Source organism: Aspergillus saccharolyticus (genome assembly GCF_003184585.1).
Source record: "Aspergillus saccharolyticus JOP 1030-1 unplaced genomic scaffold BP01scaffold_1, whole genome shotgun sequence".
Taxonomy (NCBI): Eukaryota; Fungi; Ascomycota; class Eurotiomycetes; order Eurotiales; family Aspergillaceae; genus Aspergillus; species Aspergillus saccharolyticus.
The window spans coordinates 1,113,946-1,134,419 of NW_020290611.1; the positions used below are offsets into that span (position 1 = coordinate 1,113,946).

Genomic DNA, 20,474 nt, shown 5'->3' on the forward strand with positions numbered 1-20,474 from the left:
GATATTAGCTGCATATCAGTCTGCATCTCCATTGCTTCATTCGAAGAGTGCTGGCAGCCTGAATCGCGTTCTATTCTTGAGTACAAGTGTAGTATTCTTGTATTCATCAAGGCAACGTGGCCGAGTGGTTAAGGCGACAGACTCGAATACCATCTAATGGCACTGCAATCTGTTGGGTTCGCCCGCGCGCGTTCAAATCGCGTCGTTGTCGTTAGCTTTTTTGCCTCAATTTCGAGGGTGACGATAGACGATTAGGCTAATCCAGTATGTACTAGTGACATACTAGCTTACCGCGCCCCGCGCAGCCCGCATTGTACGATTGATTGGCGTCACAGACACTGTTTGGTCGGAAGATGAACTCATCCCCAGTTGAACGAAAAGGATGCAGGTGAACGAATGGTACAGAATGGTATTCATTGATATTCATTAGCTAGTTTATGACCCGCCGCAAAAGTGTAAAAGATGCCACCAGAACCATATATCACTTTTTTTACCCCCTTTTGAAAACCCATTAAATCGTGCTTCGGCTACAAGAACGTCAATTAAGAGACAAGAGACCGGCGAACCGCTCACTGAGATGCGGTCAATTTCACTTTGCGCGTGCGCACAGCCTGGGCCAGGTTTTCCAGCACAAGCTCAGTGTCCTCCCAGTGAATGCAGGCGTCGGTGATACTGACACCGTACTTCAATCCGGCCTTGCCCTCCGGAGGGACCTTCTGGTTGCCTGCCAAGTTTGTTAGCGAATAAATCAAGGCGTAGAATCACAGCGAGTCCAAGAACATACCCTCGTTGATGTTACTCTCAATCATCACGCCCATAATAGCCGTTTCGCCAGCAGCGATCTGCTCGGCCAGGACGGCGGCAACCTTGGGCTGGTTCTTGTGGTTCTTCTGCGAGTTGCCGTGGCTGCAGTCAACCATTAGACGGGGCGGCAGGCCTTGGGCAGCCAGCTTCGCCTTTGCTTCCGCAATGCTCTGTGCATCGTAGTTGGGACCTTTAGTGCCACCACGGAGGATGACGAAGCAATCCGGGTTGCCAACGGTGCCGACAATGGCGGCAACACCGGGCTTAGTGACGGAAAGGAAGTGATGGGGGTGCTTGACAGAGCCGATGGCATCGACAGCCACGCCGAGCGAGCCGTCGGTGCCGTTCTTGAAACCGACGGGGAAGGACAGACCTGAGGCCAGCTCCCGGTGGACCTGAGATTCGGTGGTGCGAGCACCTACTGCTCCAACCGACAGGCAGTCCGCCAGGAACTGTGGGGAGATGGTATCAAGCATCTCGCTGGCAATGGGCATGCCCTTGTTGGTGAGGTCGACGAAGAGTTGGCGGGAAACGCGCAAGCCCTTGTTGATTCTGAAGCTGTTGTCGATGTCGGGGTCATTGATCAGGCCCTTCCAGCCTACAGTGGTCCGGGGCTTTTCGAGGTAAGAACGCATGACAATCAACAGCTCATCCTTGTACTTCTCCTTCATCTTCATCAACCGATCGCAGTATTCGAGGGCCATCTCTGGGTCGTGGATCGAGCATGGCCCAATGACGACCAGCAGACGGTGTCGATCGGTATCCGTGCCTTGGACAATAGCTGTGGCTTCCTCACGACCTTCGAGGACCGTTTGTCTCGATTTGTCCGTCAAGGCGATCTCATGTTGAAGAAGATTGGGGGGAGTGAGGGGGTTGTAGCCTCGAACTGTGTGGTGGGAAAGGGGAAGACGTTAGTGGCGATGACATGCTTTAGAGCCAAAAAAAAAAAAAGCACACGTACTTCTCGAGTCTTCCAGAGAGGTTCTGTCTCCGACATTAGGGTTTTCAATGAAGAACTGTAGAGAGCATGATCAGCATGAATCCAGAACATCGTGGATAACTGCAGGTGACTCACCGACATGGTGGGCGGATGAGAGAGAAGCTGATAGAGAGATAGGCAGATAGTATGCCCGATGCACTATAAAAGGGAAAAAGAAATGGCAGAGATGGGTGGAATGTGTTTGAAAAGTATGCAAAGAAGGAGGAACAGGGAATGAATGGGAGTCAATTGCAAGAACCAAGTCAGTTGCAATGCAATTGTGCTTTTTATAAGAAATTGTCAAACCTGATTGACCTATTCTTCTTGGGGGGAAGAGGGGCAAACCTCGTCACTGCCCGCTTCTCGCAGTTCGAGTCATACCCATTAATTTGGTTCCACGTGACTTCGGTGAACGGACAAATGCCCAACGCTGCTGCTCTCATTGGCTGCATCCCCTGGTATTCAGTACGAGAGTAGTTTAACAACGTAGTACCTACTCGCCTATTTACACGTACATAAGTACTGTGACTACGGTGGTTCTTCCATGATGCTTTGGGGGTCTTCGCTTATCCATTCCTCTCCGTGTTGGTTTAGGCTCGAAGCAAACACGATCTACACATGTGACATGCTCAGTCTAGCCCAGCTGGGGAAATGTTTGCTTGAGAGCGCGTCCTAGACTCGACGCTCCGGAGTCCAGCCATCTGACCTATGCGGATCGTGCAATACTCCGGAGTGAAAATGTGTTTCTGAGATCTGGCGTCATAAGCGGCAGTGTTGCTCTCTACCATTAGAGAAACCAAGCTGTACCCTTTGGTATGGCATTCCATACGAGAAAACCCCCTATATCTTCAAGAAGCTCTTACTCGAATTGGCCGATGGCATGGACAACAACATTTACACTGGCCTGTACTAACCTCTGGCGGTAATAATATTGACCTTGCCCTCCATTGGCAGATGTCATTAGGCACATGAAGCTCAAATGGGAAAATTAGAAGCTTCTCATTGGTCGCAAACTGGCCGGTATGACATGCGGTGACTTAACAAGCTGGCGAAAATCTTTAACTAGAGCTCAAGTGATGCCGAGGATCTTCTGAAACCGCTCCTCGTCTCTTCTCATTCGGTGGACCAATTCCTCGCAAATTTTGGCATGCTGTTTCCGAATGCCTTCCATCTGTTGCTGGCATAATCTGACCCGTGCCTCCTGGGCTTCTGACAGCTGGTCAAGCATCTGATGGCAGTTCTTCCGGAATGACTCAAAAATTTCGCTTATGGTAGTGTTCTCGCTCTCGATGTGGCGGGTGAGGGACTATGCACAACAATTGCAGTTAGCAGTGAGCACAAGCAATAAACAATCTTCCGTAATCCTTTCCGCAGAGCGTTTGACCCACCTCGCTAGTCTCCAACAGCATCTTCTGCACGGTTTCATTTTGGCTAAGCCCGGTTATTTCCGGCCGGTTATTTTGACCTGCGCATAATCTCAGCCGGTTGGTAAAGGATGTCGGCACTCTGACAGTGGTGCGGTCTTTGTAGAATCCAGGTGAATATGCCGTGTCGTCAAGAACGAGAGTCTGTACCTCGCAAGACTCTCTGAGTCTCTCCGAAAGGAGACGGGGACTTCCGTTGGTATCGACTATCGTATTCTTAGGAGTTTTCTTTGGAGAGAACTGGGAGAGGCTGGGAGCCTCTGCGCCTGAACTCTCCTGGAAGCTCGACTCAGGCGTACTTCGTTCTCTGGATAGAGCGTATCTTGATGTCGCGGTTAGCGGTAAGCCTGCTGAGCTGGGTGTTCCCTCATGGTTTTGTCCTAGAGGTCCAGCTTCGTGAGGAGAGGTTCCAGTCCCTATCTCCTGAGCTCCTAGGCTTCTGTCTTTCTCCATAAACGTGATACTTGGTTCGGGGATTGAATGACTTTCACTGTCAACTCTCATTGACTCTTCTGGCTGTTCTCTCTCATTGTGTTGAGTAGTGCTGTCTGCCATAGTAGCGCCCGTATGTAGCTCAACAAACAATGACCCTTGAGGCAAATGTCTCTGTCTCGACTCCTCGTTTTCGAGCGACTGGCTGCGGTGCATAGACCCTAGCAGAAATTCACTTATCTCGCCTTGCAGGTCGAAGTATCGAAGCTCTAATCCTTCCCCATCGTCAAGTTCCGGCATCTGAAAGATAGATAGAATCGAATCAATGTTCTCCTTGTCCGGCAAAAGGGTGTTGCAATGCTCATCCGTGCTCGCTGGGCTCAACATATCATCATGAGAGATTTTGTTCGCCGGACTGGCTAGAGGATGATCGCTGCCGTCAATTCGCTGGTTGCAAGCATGTTGGAGGACCTCTATTAGCCTCTTTCGCCGAGACTCAACCTTCTCTCCTTTGCCCACATCATCAGACACAGGTTTTCCACGCCTTCGGAAACTCGGCTTCTTGACTGCAGTCCTTGTGCGACGTCTTGTCGACGGTTTCCTGCCCTTCGGCTTCGCGGTTGCGATGCTCTTCGCGCTCTGGGGTTTGTGACTTTTACCAAAATCGCAGGGCTCACCAGGTGAGGGCGATGGGATTGATGTGGCTTCTGTGCTTCCACGTCGTGCCTGCCCTTCGTCTGGTTCGTTGCTGGGTCTCAGATCCTCATCCCAATTGACAGCATCGGAGATGCACCTTGCAACGCGCCTGTCAATCGGCTTGCAGCTCGCAAAGCTTGGCATCTCTATAAATGATTTTACTACAGCGCGTGGAAGGGTTTGATTGCCTCGTGGAAAACTGCAGTTAGGAGTCGAATGTGGCTTCGCTTGAGGATATCCAAGCTTCGCGTCCACATCTGCTTCGCTCTGTCATCGATTCAATAATTAGCACACGATCCTCTAGTCAAGGCCTTATAGATGAAGAAATAGAGATACCGATGGATAAAACGGGCATTGAGCTAGATGTATCTCCTTGGTGCTCTTGCATAAGTGATCGGACGAGCGTTTGCCAATCTCGTCTCTGGTATACATGGAGACCAGGACGGCTGAAATCTTCGTGACGACCACACTCTTCACCGTACTTTGACTGCTTAATTGTGACATACCCTCAAGATATTTACTGTAGCAAGTGATTGGATGTCGCTAGGAGTGATGCGTAGGAAAGGAGACAAACATATGGACGCGTGGTGTCGCTACTCTTCCAGCTCCGTCCTGATTGCCGCCACTGAGTCAGTATCGGAGCAGATGGACTATGTGTAGCGGGTTGAGAATATAATTAAATAACTCGATGAGGATAGAAAAACACCCACATCTAGTATACTGTTAGCTGCAATCAGATCAGTGTCGGTGGATAAGTTTATTGGTCCGTGTTGAAAGTGCCAGGTGAAGTGCTGGACATTCCAAATCCCGCAGTACTTGGTGCTTTCCTCAATTGCATTGGCTACCAAGGAAGGCGCTGCTCGTACCTGTCCCGTCTACTTCCAACTGATTACACGGACAACTCCATGAGACCTTTCTTAGCCTATTTATGTTATAGATTATATTACAGATTAGTATAATACAAGCTTGAGTGTGGCACATGAGCCAAGATGGAACAGATTCTGGTATCAATGGAAACGAGAGGTCAGTGTACAAAAACAGAAGAACGTGCTGATAAATTGTGGGCAAAAGCCGCCGGAGCATGAAGTCTAGCAGCACAATCGATACATATAACACGGGCTTTCAGGTAGTAAGAGAACAGCTACCTCCAGAGTTCAGTTGGCGTAGCATCATAGATCATAAGGGGTCAACCACACGAGGAGGAGCAACAAAGGTAGACAAAGATGGTATATGCACTTTATAAGGATATCTCGAGAACAACACTACCAGGATGGTGTTACCCAGAGCCTCATACCGACTCGTCGGCTGCGACATTTGGCGTCTCAGAGACATTAAAGTCTTCCTGGTATCCTGGCGCTGTGCTGCGGCCCGGAAGCCAGGCATCATGAAGAGGTAGAATGAGACTCGGGTTCACATATTTCTTGAGCCTGAGGCCAAGTTCCTGATTACCAATTCGGATTGGAAAGGCATCACGCTCGAGTCCAGATGGCGGCGAGAAGGTCGATGATGGAGATGGTGAGATATCACCTCCTCCAGGGCGTTCACGGTCGATACTCTTTAACGCAATGAATTTCATGAGGGGCTCGTAATTGCGCGAGAAGAAATAACTGAACCACACAGTTGCCATCAAGAGGGGAACAATGAGTAAAGACCGAGTGATAGCTCGGCGCAGTGCCAGAACACCAATCATGGCCAGCTGAAAGACAATCAGCCCCATCAAAACACGACTGCAGATCATCGGCCATGCTCGTCCAGTTGAGTGCTGCTGGTGGTCCATAGCATAAAGAAGTTGGTACTTGTAGATGAATTTGCCGATGACGAAATAGATCAGGCCGAAAAGACAAATCAACCACGAGCTGGGGAAGACACTGTATACCACACAGATAATGAGGCTAAGGACTGTCTGAGGGATAGAGTATCCGTAGCTGAACACAGGGGGTGTGTTCAGTTCGGCGTAGTCACGCGGTGTCTTAGCCGCGAGGAAATTGATAGGATACATCGCCACACTTCCAAATTCCAAGAGTCGGAACGGGAACAAGCCTATGCCTTGGAGACACAAGAAGTTGATATAGAAAGGAGCGAAGTTTTCCAAAGTTTTGGCCAAGGCGAATGCGATGGTGGTGGCGTCCTTGAACGCATCTCTAAGGTTCTCCCAGAAACCGAAGAATGTTGTTGCAGTCCCGAACACGGTGAACACAAGGAAGAGGTTGAAAAAAGAGAAGAAGAAGGTTTTTGAGATGACAGACAACTCGATATCACCGCGAGACATCATGCCTTGCTGATGCGATAACCCTGTTCAACCGGTTAGTTTCCGTGGCCGACAGTCACAGCAGCGAGATTAACCACTTACAACTATAGAGATATGGCACCGCAACAGTTAACAACGAGAGAACCAAAGTGGGAAGACCAGTTTGAACCAAAGACTTGGCAAGAGGGTTTCTCGACAAAGCATCTGCTAATTGAGGGAACACCTTGTGAAGAGTCTCGTACTCAAGCAAGTAGGCCACAGGAATCAAAAGCACAGACCAGAAAACCGTCAAAAAGCCGATGATTACTGTAACGGACCAGGATTGCATCATGCGTCTCGAGCGAGGGAGATAGGTGTTCTTCCATACAACATCAGCAGGAGCTGGTGCCAACCGAGCAAGAAGCTGCATGGGCTGCGGATCAAGGATAGCCTGGACAACCATCTGCGATGCGGCAATCGACTCCATCGTAACGAAAGCAATCTCGGTCGGCGGATACTCCTTCTGACGTGCAAGCCGAATCTGCTCATCAATCCTCCGCAACTTTTCTTCGTAATAGTCGATAGCATCCACGTTCCTATAACGCAGCTTGAATGGTCCATACCAGATGCGGGTAGTTGGGCGTTTGTGCGCGTAGTCAGTAACATTGTCTCGCACACTGTCAGAAAGCAGTTGTATGCGTTCACTGTCCTCATCGGAGACGATGCTGGATCCACGCGCAGGCTGCTGCAACAATGGCATTCTGTTTGCATTGGCCTTGACGCGTTTATAACCCACGTGCTTCGTCCATGCCCACTCCAGGTTCCGGAGAATCTTGAGTCGCTCATCAACCAGCCGGTCTAACTCACGCCAATCCTTGCACAGCGTTACGCTTTGCACCTTTCCAATTTGTAGGCCTTCCATGAATTCTCTGATTTTCTCCTCGGATCCCATATCTCGAGGTATACCGGAGAGACGGATCGTCCTATCCGTCGTGCTTGTCTGACTCCCGAGATATTGCTGCCTGATGCGAATGACCTTGTTCGTATCCTGAACGAGCATATAGACGGCCAGCCCAGTAAAGATATATGTGAATACCACGTACATCCACAAGTAATTCGGATCCGATATAATCTTCTTTTTATCCTTGTCGCCATCGAACGCATCGACAGGCTCGTCATCGTCATCCCAACCCGGAACCCCCGATTTGCCGGTATTTCTGTAATGCATAGGAAGAATGATGACAAGAGCGAAGAAAAATATGGCCGACAGGAACCGAATGGCGAATCTAAGGAAGGTCAAGAACTAGATTGTGCACCCTGGTTGTCAGCCACCGCTACAAATCACAGAATCTGGCGAGCACAGCTCAAAACTCACGACAAAAGCATCTAAGCCTGCCGACTCCAGCACCTGCTCTTCGGTAATCCGATAGAGCACAGGGATCCAACCGAAGAAGCTGTCAGGCAGTTCTGGTAGATGCGATGCTGCGCAGCGCTGTCGTCTTCGGGCGGCATAGAGCTCGGTCCATTTCGGTCGCAAAACCTATACCGATTGAGCTCATTAGAATCAAAGAATGTTCTGTCTGGTTTGTCTGGGACCTACACAGAAGGCGAGGAAAGCGCCGAGTCCGATAGTTAAACTGATAACAAACTGAGTGTAAAGATCGCGAGTCTTCGTTTGATCGTCCCATGTCGGCGGATGTACATCGATGGGGGCCTCTACTGCGGTCAGCATAGCTGCCGCCGCAGATTGCGTGAGCGACATGACTCCGGTCAATTCGTGGATTGCGCTTGGGTGCGTTTTGACGGATGTCCCGGGTTATCAATGCATATGGGCACGCGGACCTCTTTCTGTCCGGGGAAGAATGCGCAGCTCGATGTCGACTGACGTCAGGGGATGTGGGCGCAAAATCCACGTTGTACACAGCGTCACAGGCTCGAGGTGTTAGTTAAGTGTTAAGTGGAAGGATTCAGACAACAATTCAACATCAGGCGACAATTGGAGTAAGGGACCTACACCGCAATCTCTGCACTAAAAAAGCGATTATGGCCGTGTCGGGCATCGCTTCACTTTCAATGGGCGTCTCAGCGAATCCAAGCTCAAACCGTCGGCAATCAACAACTCATGCACTCGGATGACTCAGCCAGTGATTTTATGCCTCACGTGTACTCGATCTACAGGCCATACATATAGGTATAACGGAACCACACAATCTACAGCTGGCATTGAACCCAAAGATAATACATCGTTTCACTTCATCGATTTCTATGAGACGTGATGCTATAAGCTGTCGAAGTTAAGATGAGATTCATGCTAAAGAATAATTATGTGGAGGCAGGTTATTCGGTCCACCGGGTATGCACCGCGAGTGCGTGGACACAAGCTAGATAGAAAGCGCTTATTCATCCTGAGTATATCGGGAAGCATCATGATAGAGATCGAGCAGGCATCCAGCTGACCAAGCTTGCGTTGGTGACTTTCAGAAACAGGATTGTTAGCCACGCGATATTGATCGAGAGGAATTTGTTGGGACTTACCGAGTCTGCACAGTATGCACCATCCTTGTTCGAAAGCTCCGTGAGACCCTTCCATGGACTTTCTCTGAGAGCCTTCTTGCAGCCTTCCAGACGTCGGGTAATCTGCTGGTAGGCCTCGGTTCGCTCCTCCAGTGTCGTTCTACGAGCTAGATCAAAGTGCAAGAACGCTCGAAGGAAGAATCCGCGTTGCCACACCCATTCCGGGCCTTGGTGATAATTTCTACCCTTGGCCGTTGCAAAATCATCAGAGTCCTCGGAGTTGTTGTAGTATGGTCGGTAGTTCAGATCTGAAGGATCTAAGGTAGCCATACCGACCGGGCCGACAAGGACTTTATCAGCAAGTGCAAGAGCCGACAGTGCTTTGGAAGGTGTAAACAGTTCTGGTGCAACGGTCATGGCAATTGGAAAATTGGAACGAAGCTGGTAGTCTTCGTATGGTTTCCCAGATTTGTAAAGATCCTTGTAGATTCCACGTCGATTGACCACATTGCGGTCGATAACATATTGGGCATCTTCCTCCGGGCTCAAGGGAATGTAGTAGCAGCGCTCGAAATTCTCCTTGATTCTTGCCGCCCATGACTTGAAAGTGATTGACTTGCCCTCACCAAGATCGACCCCCGAGTGCGGATGAAGTCCACGCTCGTGCAGCGTTGCTACCCAGTTCAATGCACTGTATACGAGACCCGTAATCTCAACTGCAGCCCCGTCGCGCGGTGTTCCTGGCACACCCTTGTTCTTGGCTTTCTCGCTCTCTCCCATCTTATCTTGCCATGTGCCACAATTGAACTGGCTGCCGCCAAAGATCAGGCCCGTGTCCCAGTCGACTTGAACATTGATGTCAAACCCCTCTGATTTCATCTGCATGTCAAGGTTTGGTCCTGCGTTGTATTCTCGGAAAGATAGGCCCTGCGCGTGTCGCTGGAATACTTCCTGAATCACTTCGGATATAGTTGAGTATTTCGAGTAGGCGCGCGGATCGTCGAACGGAAACCACGTGTCGTCATAAGGAAGAAATCTTCTGGGAATCTTCTCATCCAGAAGTTTGATTCCATCGGGCGCCATCTTGGTGTAGTCCTGGATAGATTGGAGGAAGAACCAGACTGAGTCTCGAGAGTTATAGCGTGGAAGCTTTCCACTACCGAGAAGATTCGGGATCATCCCGTGTTTGAGGACGCTTGCAAATGCAAATATATGCTCTTTGGCATCATCAAATCGGCTGGTGCAGAGTAAAAGACCACGCAAGGAGATAAAAACATCGCGACCCCAACATCTTGCCCAATCAACAGCAAAATGCGGCAAACCGGCTGCGAGGCTAGGCACCGCTTTTGTCGGCCATAATGATGCAGAGTTGACGTATCCAGTCATCTGAACACTCACCATACCCAGCTGATGGATAAATTCTTGTCCTTTCTGTATGTTATCGCCGAGGAGCTGAAGACCTCGCTTCCATGCAGCATTGTAGGCAGACTGAACGATAATGGCAAAGTATCTGGGTAGTAGGAAGCTCGGTAGACCACGAACAGCCGCAAACTTCTCTCGCAGCCATGCCGAAGGCTTGTGTAGTGCAGAATATCTTTCTGTCTTCGCAGCCTTCTCCAGTCTAGCAACGATGTAGTCCAAAGCCCACCGACCGTTTCGCAAGTGATCACAAAGGGGATGACCGAGTTCGTTGTACTTGATAATATTTTCGAGGACACTCCACCATCCCTGGAGACCTGCATATACCAAAGAACCGTGGTTTGGTATATTGTACACACCATCTTGGCCGTTACTCGAATCTCGTTCTTCTGCTTCACAGCGATAAAGCACAAAGTTGAGATCAACTAAATTGAGGTTTGCGAAAGCATCATCTACCCCCTCCGTGATATGAGCGTCAAGCCCAGATGCATGTTCGGCGCTGGGAATGGACGTTTCGTATAGGGCGATAGATCCGGCAACAAGCGCTTCCAGGACCGAGATGACTGTGTCGTTACCATCCTGTTCGACCTTTGTGCCTTCGATAGCATGAACTCGGCTTGGAAGCCCTTTCAGGTAGGACTTGTCACCGGAAACCTCCTTTTTAGTATTTTCGCTCGCGTCAACTTCCAGTTGCCACGTCCCAATATGCTTAGCTTGAGTACCAACAAGCCGTGTGGGCGCTAGTATGGCCTTGCTGTCTTGGCCAGGAAACGCTGTGTGAGCAATCAGGAATATCCCCTTTCGCGTTTTTGGGTGCACTCTGTGGACGGTAATGTACTCGCCATCGTGATGGATATGAGTTTCATCATAGCTCTCCGAGCCCATAACAGTGTGCAGCTCGTTGAGTAGTTTCTTGATACCACCGATTCCGCCTTCTAGTGAGTTTAGGTCAATCTTGGAGGACTCCGAAAATGTAGATGAGTACAGACGGGTCTCATGGACAAGGTCAACAAGGTTGGGATATATCTCGTCGTAGCCGATGACACTTCCAATCGCGGAAGCGCACATAGCCACTAAGGCTGCGTTTGGTAGAGTATCTATTGCCGTCCTCTTCTGGGCCGGCATTTCGTTATCATGGGTACAATCCATGAAAAGAGCCTGTACAGGAGTCGGGCGAATGAGAGAAAGTTCCTCTTTCCCACCGTCGATGCCCGATGAAGCTATAGCGTGGCTACTCCCCGCAGAAGGGAGATCAACATCAAAGCTTCCGATTGGACGACCTCCATGGCGATGCACGAGTCGGCTGAGCTCTCCGGTGCTCCACGCCTGCATTGCCTCGCGGATTAGAGCGTTGATACCGAGGCGCTTGACGAAAATGTAATCCGCCTCTTCTGAGCCAGTGAAAAGTTCTGCGAAAACTGTAAGGTTAGGCCGAACTTTTCGTGCCTCGTCCAAAAGGTATTCTGCCACTGCTAGTGGCGTTGAATGACAATTGTCAATGCGGAACCCAGAGAAGTATTTGGCCATGAGACGGGTGTATTTGGTCATGAATTCCCAGAGGAACGGATTGTCCCCTGGGGAGGACCCATACCTCAATTTCACACAGTCTCCCCAAACAATGACCTCTCGACGGAGGTATGCCTTGGAGAAAGGCCCAGCATTGTCCCGTAACGCGTCAGCATTCCAAATCCAACCGTTATTCACGAGAGCCAAAGCTCTGCTATCGTGCTTCTTGGTAGTGGCATTTAATGGAAGCCTCGTGAAGTACGTCTCGATAAGTGGACTCTGCTTCGTGACAGGACCAAGTTTGGGGCCATGACCGTCAATGCGAAGGTATTTGATTCGATTGAAGAGCTGGTTCATGATCTCCGCAACGTCCGCATCATATTCTTTGTAGAAAGGAAGATTTACCTCGTCGAGTATCCTCGAGATAGCCTTTTCAGCCGCGGAGGAATCAGCATTCGCAGTGTCGGAGGGACCAAGCAGTGCAGTCAGTATCGCTGCTCCAAAGTTCGAATCAACGGATCTGCTGAAGCGGCCAAGAAGTTGCTTCGATGTTGGGATGGACTCTCTACGGATGAAGCTCGCTTGTTCCTCGAGAGTCCAGTTCGCGAAGTCTTTCAGCTTGTGCTGTGACCACTCATCGCTTGTTACGTCAATGTTCTTGGATGCTTGCCATTGCCGAGTGATCTTCCGTGCATCCGCAGCGACATTGACGACGTAGTACTCCCATAGCTTGAGCTTGTGGATGACGTCCTCACGAACTGCATTCATGACGGAGACAAGATCATCCACTGATTTGAATTCAGTAGGCAAGCCGAGATCTGCAAGGTTCGCGCCGAATTTCAATAGGGCATTGTCCAATTCCAAGGCGGATTCAAGCCATGGTGCAGTTGCAACGCTGTAGCCAGCTTCAGGATGCTCCTCGAGCCATTTACTGTTGTTAGCGGTGTGATTCCATACAACATCCGTCAATGACAAAAGTCCGTATTTCTCCTCCATCTTCTTGACCAGCTGGGCGACATCTGCCTCTCCATTGGGAAATACAGCATCGTCGAACTGCAACTGGTCAAATATACTGTATGGCGAGTTGGAGTCTCCACGTTTCATCAAAGGGGTGAAGTGAATCATGTTATAGTTGCGTTGACTGATACCGTTGAGATGCTTATCCCAATCTGTAGGATATTTACCCATGAATTTGGAGATGACCGAGTAAATAGAAAGAGCATTGAGCGGCAGATCGCGACCGCGAAGAGTCAATTTAGGCGAAACATCGATGTAATAAATCGGTGTTTCTGTCGGCTCTGGAGTAGCCGTCTGGGAAAGCGAAAATTCAGGAAGCGGGGAGAAGGTCACATAGAAGGCAAATGATCCAGGAGAGGTGATCGGAACGTCGATTTGAATGTTCTTGTTAAAGTCCGGAGAGAGTCTACCCATTGTCTCAACCATTGGACTGTCATCAACACAAGAGATCAAATTGCCTTACCTGAAGCTGCGAAACGTCGAGCGATTGAAGGTTTGACCTTCCTCTGGGATGTTGACCCATAGTTGGCCTTGCCTACAAATCGAGCTCGTTCCCTCAATCACGAAGCGAAGGGTATAGAACGGAGAGGGCGGAGGCAGATAAATGTAGCCTCCTGGAACGTCTGGAGAGCCGTCATCCTTCAAAGGCAGCAGATAGACCTGCCGAGGAGAAGACATGGTGTGATCCTAAGCAGATATATGCGATCCTCCGCTGGGCTTGTAAGACCACGGTCGGGTAAGAGGATTTGGTCGCTGTGGTAAAGACCGGGCGGGGGAGGGAAAGCGCGCCTGCTGGACCAACCAGGTTTACTGAGGAGAAGGACAAGGATAGAGGGGACGAAGGGGTGAGGAGTCAGAAGAGAGTCGCGCAAAAGTAGTGGGCCTCAAAGGGGGATTTAAGTAAACTGAGCAGAGAGCCATTGAAGACGCACCCAGGCTTGCCAGTGACCAAGTTTTCTCTCATGTTCCTGGATGGCGCCTGAACACCCCCCGGGGGGAGCCTGTGAAATCCTCCCCGCGCAGGAACCCTGACATCATCAACATGGGCCACCGAGTGTTGTTGTTGGCAGCAGTAGCGGGGAAGCGTGGGAGAGGGAGATTTACGAGCAAAAGAGGATTAGTGTAGGTTAGTTCGGCTACGGGTCAGATAGTCTAGACCGTCGTGGTATGATGGATGCCGGACGCCATCATCCGGTTTCATTTCGGTGGTGACACTTATACTCCGTCCATGGTAATATATTTTAAAATGGAACAAGCAATATCATAATAAAGGTCTATAATTGTCTATTTATGTGCTTGGAAGCGTGAAGTCGCAGAGAAGTCGACAAACAGACCAGGAAGGCAACAGGAAGGGATGGTTAAGTCGTATATGCATGCATCCTTCCCTTTTTTACAACCGCGCGCTGAAAATTGCCTGCTTTGCGCCAACGCTCGTCGACTCGCTCGTTTCCGTGTATGAAGGAGTGTCCGGCTTTCTGTTCAACATTGTAATACAATTCCCAGTGAATTAACAACACAACACTGCCAAAGAAAAGTTGTCATCAGGTCTCATTTACCGCTCAATGTATGATGGAATGTCCTCCACTGACATGGCTCCCGTCAGCACACCTACAAGGGTTAGTCGACTGAGAAATTAAAAGGTCACAATCCAGCAGATAGAACTTACGATAAACTGCAGTCAGCAAGGGGAACTCATCCTCCATGCCCTGCTTCTTCAGGAAATTGTTCACCTCGACTGCGGTCAGAGTGCCTTGGAGCTTTTGGCCGTTCAGCTCAGTCTCCTCGACCTTCTCGATAGGCTGTTTCCTTTCCACGCTGAGTTTCGCACAACGGAAGTTACGGCCACCGCTGCAACTGGTGATTAGATCGGCGACGCCTGCACTCTCTTCGGTGAAAGTCCGGGTCTCAATCGTCGCGCCGAAGAACTTCTCTCCAAACTTGACCATTTCAAGAAGCCCAACCCGCATGATTGCAGCCTTGGCATTGTCGCCCCATCCCATGCCGTCTACCCAGCCGGCAGCGAGGGCGACGACGTTCTTCAGAGCACCACCAAGGGAGACTCCAGCAACGTCGTTAACGACACGAATATGGAAGTAAGGACGGTGGAATAGTGACTTCAGGACAGCATGATCAACAGGCGGGAATTCGGACGGCAAAGCCTGCAATTTCACCCGAGAGAGCTGGCCTGATACGTCTTTGTGTTCAAACTGGACAAGGTTCTCAGATGATGCGGAAGGAGAGCGGTTCGGCGAAGGAGCCTTGGAATCGAAGTGCGGTGGATCGTAGGCGATACTGGACTCAGACCATTTTTCTTGCGCGACTTCACTAGCAATGTTGGCACCAGAAAGTGCACCGCAATAGATCCCCAGGATTTTTCCGATTGTTTCAGAGAAAAGACTGATCCCCTCTTCATTTACATCAACACCCTTGATGCAGGATATACCGCGCGCGTAGGGCAGGATCTTCCCCTTGATCTGCTCGCAGGTCTTGATGATAAATTGATGGGGAAGGTTGAAGACAAGGATGGTACTGTCTTTGACAGCATCCACCAGGGAGGGGTTTGCATGTAGATTATCGGGCAGAGTGATTCCAGGAAGGTATTTGACGTTCTCGTGAACGGTATTGACAATGTCCGTCAGGTTCTGGGGACCTTGGCACAACGGGGAAGAAGGGTCGTAGTGACGTGAATCCTTGGCGATTTCGACTTTCTCCTCAAAAACCCACATCTGAACATCTTTCTCGAAGATGGCAGGATTGCCGGCAGTGTTTTCCGCGACGATTTTAGCGATGGCGGTACCCCTTTCAATATGTTAGCACCCCTAGCCTTCTACCTCCCTCCTCTGGACAAACAGGCACGCGCTAATGGATACGTACCAATTTCCCGAGCCGATCACGGCAACCTTGTGTTTACGCTGATAAGGTCCGAGGGAGCCCATTGTCGTGTGATTATCTGAGTGTTCTAAATATGGTCGAGAGGAAGTGTACGAGAAGTGTCGAACGGGGTGGGGAAATGAGGGAGTAGAGTCTCTAAGAGGAGCAGAAAGCAGCGCGGCTTTCGGAGAAAATAAAGTAGATAACAAAGTATGAAGGAGGCGATGGTGTGCCTGGGGCCGAGGTAGAATCACAAGTGTCTTCCAACAAAGTGGACGAGACGGGTGTGATATAAGACGGACTGGGGACTGCATCCACATGCAAGGTTGCAAATGAAAGCAGTGAAGTGGGCTGCCGAAGGCTGGTGTGGGTGGTAGTGTGGCTCCCTGATGTAGGAGCAAGAAAAAGAGATGGGTTCGATAGCCGTAATTGTGGATCACTCTTCCTTTTCCTTTCCACTTGAAGAAAGATAGGAAAAGGTACTGATGAAAAGATGACGATCAAGAGTTTCCCTGGGGGAATCTTTGTACAACTTCAACCCAGTTTTGGTCTAGCGGACTAGTTCACTATAAGGGCTTCCCCACCGTTGAGAGATCTGTATCAGTGTTTGACCAACAAGAAACGGGCTTGTTCAACAGAATCTGACACAGGATTTGCCTCCGCGAGCCAAGGAAGGAACCCACGCGCATACGGAGTCATCATGTGCCAATTCGAGCCCGAGGCCGTAAGGCTCTCTCTCCCCGAACTCGGGGACAGACTACCCGGGCGGTGAGTGCAGGAGGTCTTCAAGGAAGTGACTCCACTAGGCCACACGGGGCTTAGTGTCAAAAAATGGTCGGCAGTTTCGCACAAGTTATTGCGCTCGACGAGCACATGCAAGAGAAGTCTTTCCCACTCTGTCTCTTCTGAGCAACAGCTCCATCGCCATGGTCAGCCCCCGCAATCATCATGATTACTGCACTGTAATCTGCTGACATGAAGTGATTTTACCCATTAGGCTCCCATCAGACCAGGAAGGAAACAGGATGTCGCCAAGAAGCCTGCGGGCGGAAGTGGCACTTTACCCACAAACTCCAGTCTTTTCGATGAATTTCGCACAACAAAGAAGGACAAACGCCTGATCAAGCATGCCAGTTTCGTCTCCAAGATTGAGAAGAGCTCGAAGAAGACCAACAAGCGTCGACGTGCCTCAAAAAAGCTTGTCACGAATCTAGACTCCCTAGCGGACGCTTTACCTGAAGCCGAAGAAGAGTTGAACGACTCGAGTAACCAGGTGAATATCATCAAGCAGAAGACTTTGAAGCATAAGCCCGGTGCTATGAAGCGCAAAGAAAAGCTGGAGAAACTGGAGCGCGATAGATTCTCACAGAACATGGCACAATTGTCAAGCATGGAGGCGGCCGCTACATCAAACGTCAATGCGATTTCCGATACCAATGCAGGTTCCAATAGATGGGCAGCGCTACGAAGCTTTATATCTCAGACAATGGAACACCAACCTGCGTTCAAGACAAACAAATGAGGCAAGAAAACGACATTGGAGGCGCAGGCGTCTCGATAGCGTCTGACTTGATGATATGCCTAACTTGGAACATAACGGCTATGCTGGTGACTACTCCACGGAAGACACAGTCTACAGCTCTTATGCTAAGGACCTATACATCGTGATTCTTGGCTCAACTTACTCTCGTACAGGACATATCGTGGGACAGATGTTCTTGATCGGCCACAACCGCAGAACTTACTTTGAGGGTCCTGTTTTCGAATCGACACCCATGAGACAAATCACCTGCTTGAAAACAAAAGGTGGTGTAAATAAAGACGCCTGGCGCATTTCATTCGTGAGCCAGTGAATAACCTCTTGGCGACTGACAAGATAAGCTGAAGCCGCTATTTCCATGTGCTCAATTCCACCTAAATGATTGTACCATCTCCTATGGTCATCATCTTGACCTTTCACATCAATAGACAAGGATTGAATATCTTTCATACATTTTCAGTGTTCTTCATTGTTCAGTCACTTCTTGTGTCGTTTCTCTGGAAGGTGACAGAAGAATTAATGCCTGCTTTAGCGTGCACGTAACTTAATTCAGCTCTCGCACCTCGCCGAGCTGTGAGCTTGAGAAACCTAAGCCTAGTCTCTCCACCACTAAAGGTATCTTTCGCGCACAAAGGCCATCTTGTTGTTCGGCTTTATGACCGCTTGCTGCCGACCACGTCACTTGCGGATAGCATCGGTTGATAAGCATCACGTGCTGCGGGGAAAGCTATCGATCGGGTTGATTGTATCTTATCTACCATCATCGGAAGCAATGTCTCCGAGAGCTCACCTCTTCCCTCTTTCTGATCTTCTCTCTTATTGCAACCAGGCTGTTTGTTCTCATTTCATTGTGCTGGACGATCTGCTGAACTAATCCTACTTCTCCGGTCATGCTGCGGTCGCCACTTCGGGCTTGTGGTGCCCCCAGGGTGCACCGCTACTCCCTCCGCTATCGGCGTGCGCCAAATCCGCACCTCCGAAGCTGTTGTCGCGGTTTTACAGACTCCTCAGCATGCCATCCCACTTTCTCCCAATTTGACCGATCAGATTTTACCAGTCAGCCATGGACTGGCAGCTATGAAGCTGGATTGCCGACAGCTGGGCCTCTCGGGTCAACGCCGGCCTTTGGAGCGCCGCGGGTCACGCCGAGATCTTTGAAACATTATCTTGACCAGTTTGTGGTGGGACAGGACCGGGCTAAAAGAATTCTGAGTGTCGCTGTGTTCAATCACTACCAGCGAGTACAGGAATTGCGAAGAAGGGAGGAGGAAAATGCGGAACTACTAGCCAAGCGAGCGCGCAGAGAAGCTCTTGAGCGTCATCCAGTCGAAGGTATGTATGCGCAATTCACCTCCCCTGCATGGATTTATGTCCCGAAAAACCTCTAACTTTATACAGATGAATACCCAGGTCAACAACGGACAGTAGCTCTCCCTCCTGATGCGGATATAGTTGCGCCTACTACGCCTCCCGTCGAACTAGAAGATACACCCGATTCCTCGCCGCTTCAGTTAGAAAAGTCGAATATCCTGTTACTGGGGCCATCAGGTGTTGGTAAGACATTGATGGCAAAGACACTGGCGAGGATCCTCTCAGTCCCATTCAGCATCTCCGATTGCACCCCATTCACGCAGGCTGGCTACATTGGAGAAGATGCAGATGTGTGCGTCCACCGGCTTTTGGCCGCGGCCAACTATGATGTCGAGCAGGCAGAACGTGGCATAATTGTACTTGATGAAGTGGACAAGCTTGCAGCCACGAAGATCAGCCACGGTAAAGATGTCAGTGGCGAAGGAGTGCAGCAAGCTCTTTTGAAGCTCATTGAAGGTACAACCGTCCAGGTTCAAGCGAAGCAGGAGAAGAGCGCTCCCCGCGTTAACAACGCACCTAACACATACCCGTCGAATAGCCCTCTAGGCAATTCCCCATTTGCCCCATCTGGTGGTGGGCATGCGCATCAGAAAGGCGAGGTCTACAATGTCCGCACCGACAATATCCTCTTCATATTCTCCGGTGCCTTCGTCGGTTTGAATAAGGTTGTCATGGATCGAATTTCGCGCGGCTCAATCGGCTTTGGTCAACCTGTCCGGACGCAGTCAGGCTCATCGGAGCGGCTGAGGGAATCAGGCTCGGCCAATAACCAGCCGCTTCCCATTCTACCTGGCTCTGAAGAGGAAGCACTCTACAAAAAACATCTCCCCTTCTTCAGCTCTGCCTCCTCCGCGTCGCCCAACGGCGAGCCAGTATATTTCAATGCCTTGGATCTTCTGAATCCGAGCGATCTACAGAATTATGGCTTTATCCCGGAATTAGTGGGACGTGTCCCCGTCACCGCTGCACTATCCGCCTTAACGACGCCTTTACTCGTCCGCATTCTCACGGAACCTCGCAACTCCCTCCTAGCCCAGTATACAACTCTCTTCTCCCTTTCCGGCATCGAGCTCCGCTTCACGACGCCCGCATTGCACAAAATCGCCGCCAACGCCTTTACCATGGGCACTGGTGCGCGGGCTCTCCGAACCGAGCTAGAGACGATCCTTAGCGACGCAATGTTCGAAACACCCGGCTCGAGCGTCAAATTCGTTCTGGTCACCGAATCGGTCGCGGAGCGTAAGGAGAAGCCCATCTACTTGTCTCGCGGCCAAGGCGGGCGGTTCCATTCTCTCATCGCGGCCGAGGAAAGCAAGTGGGAGGAGAAGCTGCGCCGTGACAAGAAAGCCAAAGCCAAAGATAAACAGGCCAAGCCGCCGTCTCCGCCGGAAATGCCTTCCATCACGAACTTCAAAGAGTATCGTACCCGCGCAGCCGGCTTCTGAGGGGACATTGATGGGTTTCCGCTCTGCTACGAATGTCGTTGATTATGTTTTGCCTTCTATCCCTATGTCTCTCTCCGTATCTGTTTGCACATGAAGCGTTTGGACGTTTTGTTTTTATTTGGACTCGGTTGGCGCTTTTGGGGGGAGGCAAGTGGCTTGGTCAGTTTGTTCTCTCGCTGTTGTTCTTCATCATTGTATGCAAACACGCACCTTGTGAATATCATGATAA

General features: G+C 50.2%; 6 protein-coding genes and 1 non-coding gene across 7 annotated transcripts; 3 read left to right on the forward strand and 4 right to left on the reverse strand.

Annotated features, from left to right (window-relative positions):
* Positions 1–110: 110 nt before the first annotated feature.
* On the forward strand, positions 111–211 carry BP01DRAFT_t5. The gene has a single exon. It is a non-coding gene; the product is annotated as a tRNA-Ser (tRNA).
* Positions 212–399: 188 nt separating this feature from the next.
* Positions 400–2,121, reverse strand: BP01DRAFT_352458 (3-deoxy-7-phosphoheptulonate synthase). The gene is made up of 4 exons (XM_025573944.1): positions 1,880–2,121; positions 1,766–1,820; positions 785–1,690; positions 400–724 (listed from the first exon to the last, which is right to left on the reverse strand). Exons 1-4 carry the CDS (start codon positions 1,883–1,885, stop codon positions 570–572), a joined length of 1,122 nt encoding a protein of 373 aa, XP_025435908.1. The 5' UTR covers positions 1,886–2,121; the 3' UTR covers positions 400–569.
* Positions 2,122–2,852: 731 nt separating this feature from the next.
* Positions 2,853–4,479, reverse strand: BP01DRAFT_396606 (uncharacterized protein; the record flags this gene model as incomplete). Its single annotated transcript, XM_025578481.1, has 2 exons — positions 2,853–3,089; positions 3,172–4,479. The coding sequence occupies 2 exons, from the start codon at positions 4,477–4,479 to the stop codon at positions 2,853–2,855; spliced, it is 1,545 nt and encodes a 514-aa protein (XP_025435909.1).
* Positions 4,480–5,270: 791 nt separating this feature from the next.
* Positions 5,271–13,696, reverse strand: BP01DRAFT_412779 (glycogen debranching enzyme; the record flags this gene model as incomplete). Its single annotated transcript, XM_025578968.1, has 4 exons — positions 5,271–6,627; positions 6,686–7,169; positions 9,098–13,424; positions 13,482–13,696. 4 exons carry the CDS (start codon positions 13,694–13,696, stop codon positions 5,624–5,626), a joined length of 6,030 nt encoding a protein of 2,009 aa, XP_025435910.1. The 3' UTR covers positions 5,271–5,623.
* Positions 13,697–14,293: 597 nt separating this feature from the next.
* Positions 14,294–16,285, reverse strand: BP01DRAFT_352461 (glycerol-3-phosphate dehydrogenase family protein). The gene is made up of 3 exons (XM_025573945.1): positions 15,893–16,285; positions 14,685–15,817; positions 14,294–14,626 (listed from the first exon to the last, which is right to left on the reverse strand). The coding sequence occupies exons 1-3, from the start codon at positions 15,952–15,954 to the stop codon at positions 14,571–14,573; spliced, it is 1,251 nt and encodes a 416-aa protein (XP_025435911.1). The 5' UTR covers positions 15,955–16,285; the 3' UTR covers positions 14,294–14,570.
* A 212-nt stretch (positions 16,286–16,497) lies between these two features.
* BP01DRAFT_9590 (FAM207/SLX9 family protein) lies at positions 16,498–17,521 on the forward strand. Its single transcript, XM_025580263.1, has 2 exons — positions 16,498–16,818; positions 16,887–17,521. The coding sequence occupies exons 1-2, from the start codon at positions 16,816–16,818 to the stop codon at positions 17,409–17,411; spliced, it is 528 nt and encodes a 175-aa protein (XP_025435912.1). The 5' UTR covers positions 16,498–16,815; the 3' UTR covers positions 17,412–17,521.
* Positions 17,522–18,230: 709 nt separating this feature from the next.
* Positions 18,231–20,472, forward strand: BP01DRAFT_420035 (putative ATP-dependent Clp protease). The gene is made up of 2 exons (XM_025579439.1): positions 18,231–18,761; positions 18,828–20,472. Exons 1-2 carry the CDS (start codon positions 18,320–18,322, stop codon positions 20,243–20,245), a joined length of 1,860 nt encoding a protein of 619 aa, XP_025435913.1. The 5' UTR covers positions 18,231–18,319; the 3' UTR covers positions 20,246–20,472.
* Positions 20,473–20,474: the final 2 nt, after the last annotated feature.

What these genes read in the sequence shown, in the direction of transcription:
- BP01DRAFT_352461 (XM_025573945.1), bottom strand. Translation starts at nt 15,954, where the DNA reads ATGGGCTCCCTCGGACCTTATCAGCGTAAACACAAGGTTGCCGTGATC. An exon ending in GTGATCGGCTCGGGAAATTG is followed by an intron (nt 15,818 to 15,892) that starts GTACGTATCCAT and finishes ACATATTGAAAG; the next exon opens with GGGTACCGCCATCGCTAAAA. An exon ending in CTTGCTGACTGCAGTTTATC is followed by an intron (nt 14,627 to 14,684) that starts GTAAGTTCTATC and finishes TAACCCTTGTAG; the next exon opens with GTGTGCTGACGGGAGCCATG.
- BP01DRAFT_352458 (XM_025573944.1), bottom strand. An exon ending in CTCTCTGGAAGACTCGAGAA is followed by an intron (nt 1,691 to 1,765) that starts GTACGTGTGCTT and finishes CCCACCACACAG; the next exon opens with TTCGAGGCTACAACCCCCTC. An exon ending in TGAGAGTAACATCAACGAGG is followed by an intron (nt 725 to 784) that starts GTATGTTCTTGG and finishes CAAACTTGGCAG; the next exon opens with GCAACCAGAAGGTCCCTCCG.
- BP01DRAFT_420035 (XM_025579439.1), top strand. Translation starts at nt 18,320, where the DNA reads ATGCTGCGGTCGCCACTTCGGGCTTGTGGTGCCCCCAGGGTGCACCGC. An exon ending in TGAGCGTCATCCAGTCGAAG is followed by an intron (nt 18,762 to 18,827) that starts GTATGTATGCGC and finishes AACTTTATACAG; the next exon opens with ATGAATACCCAGGTCAACAA.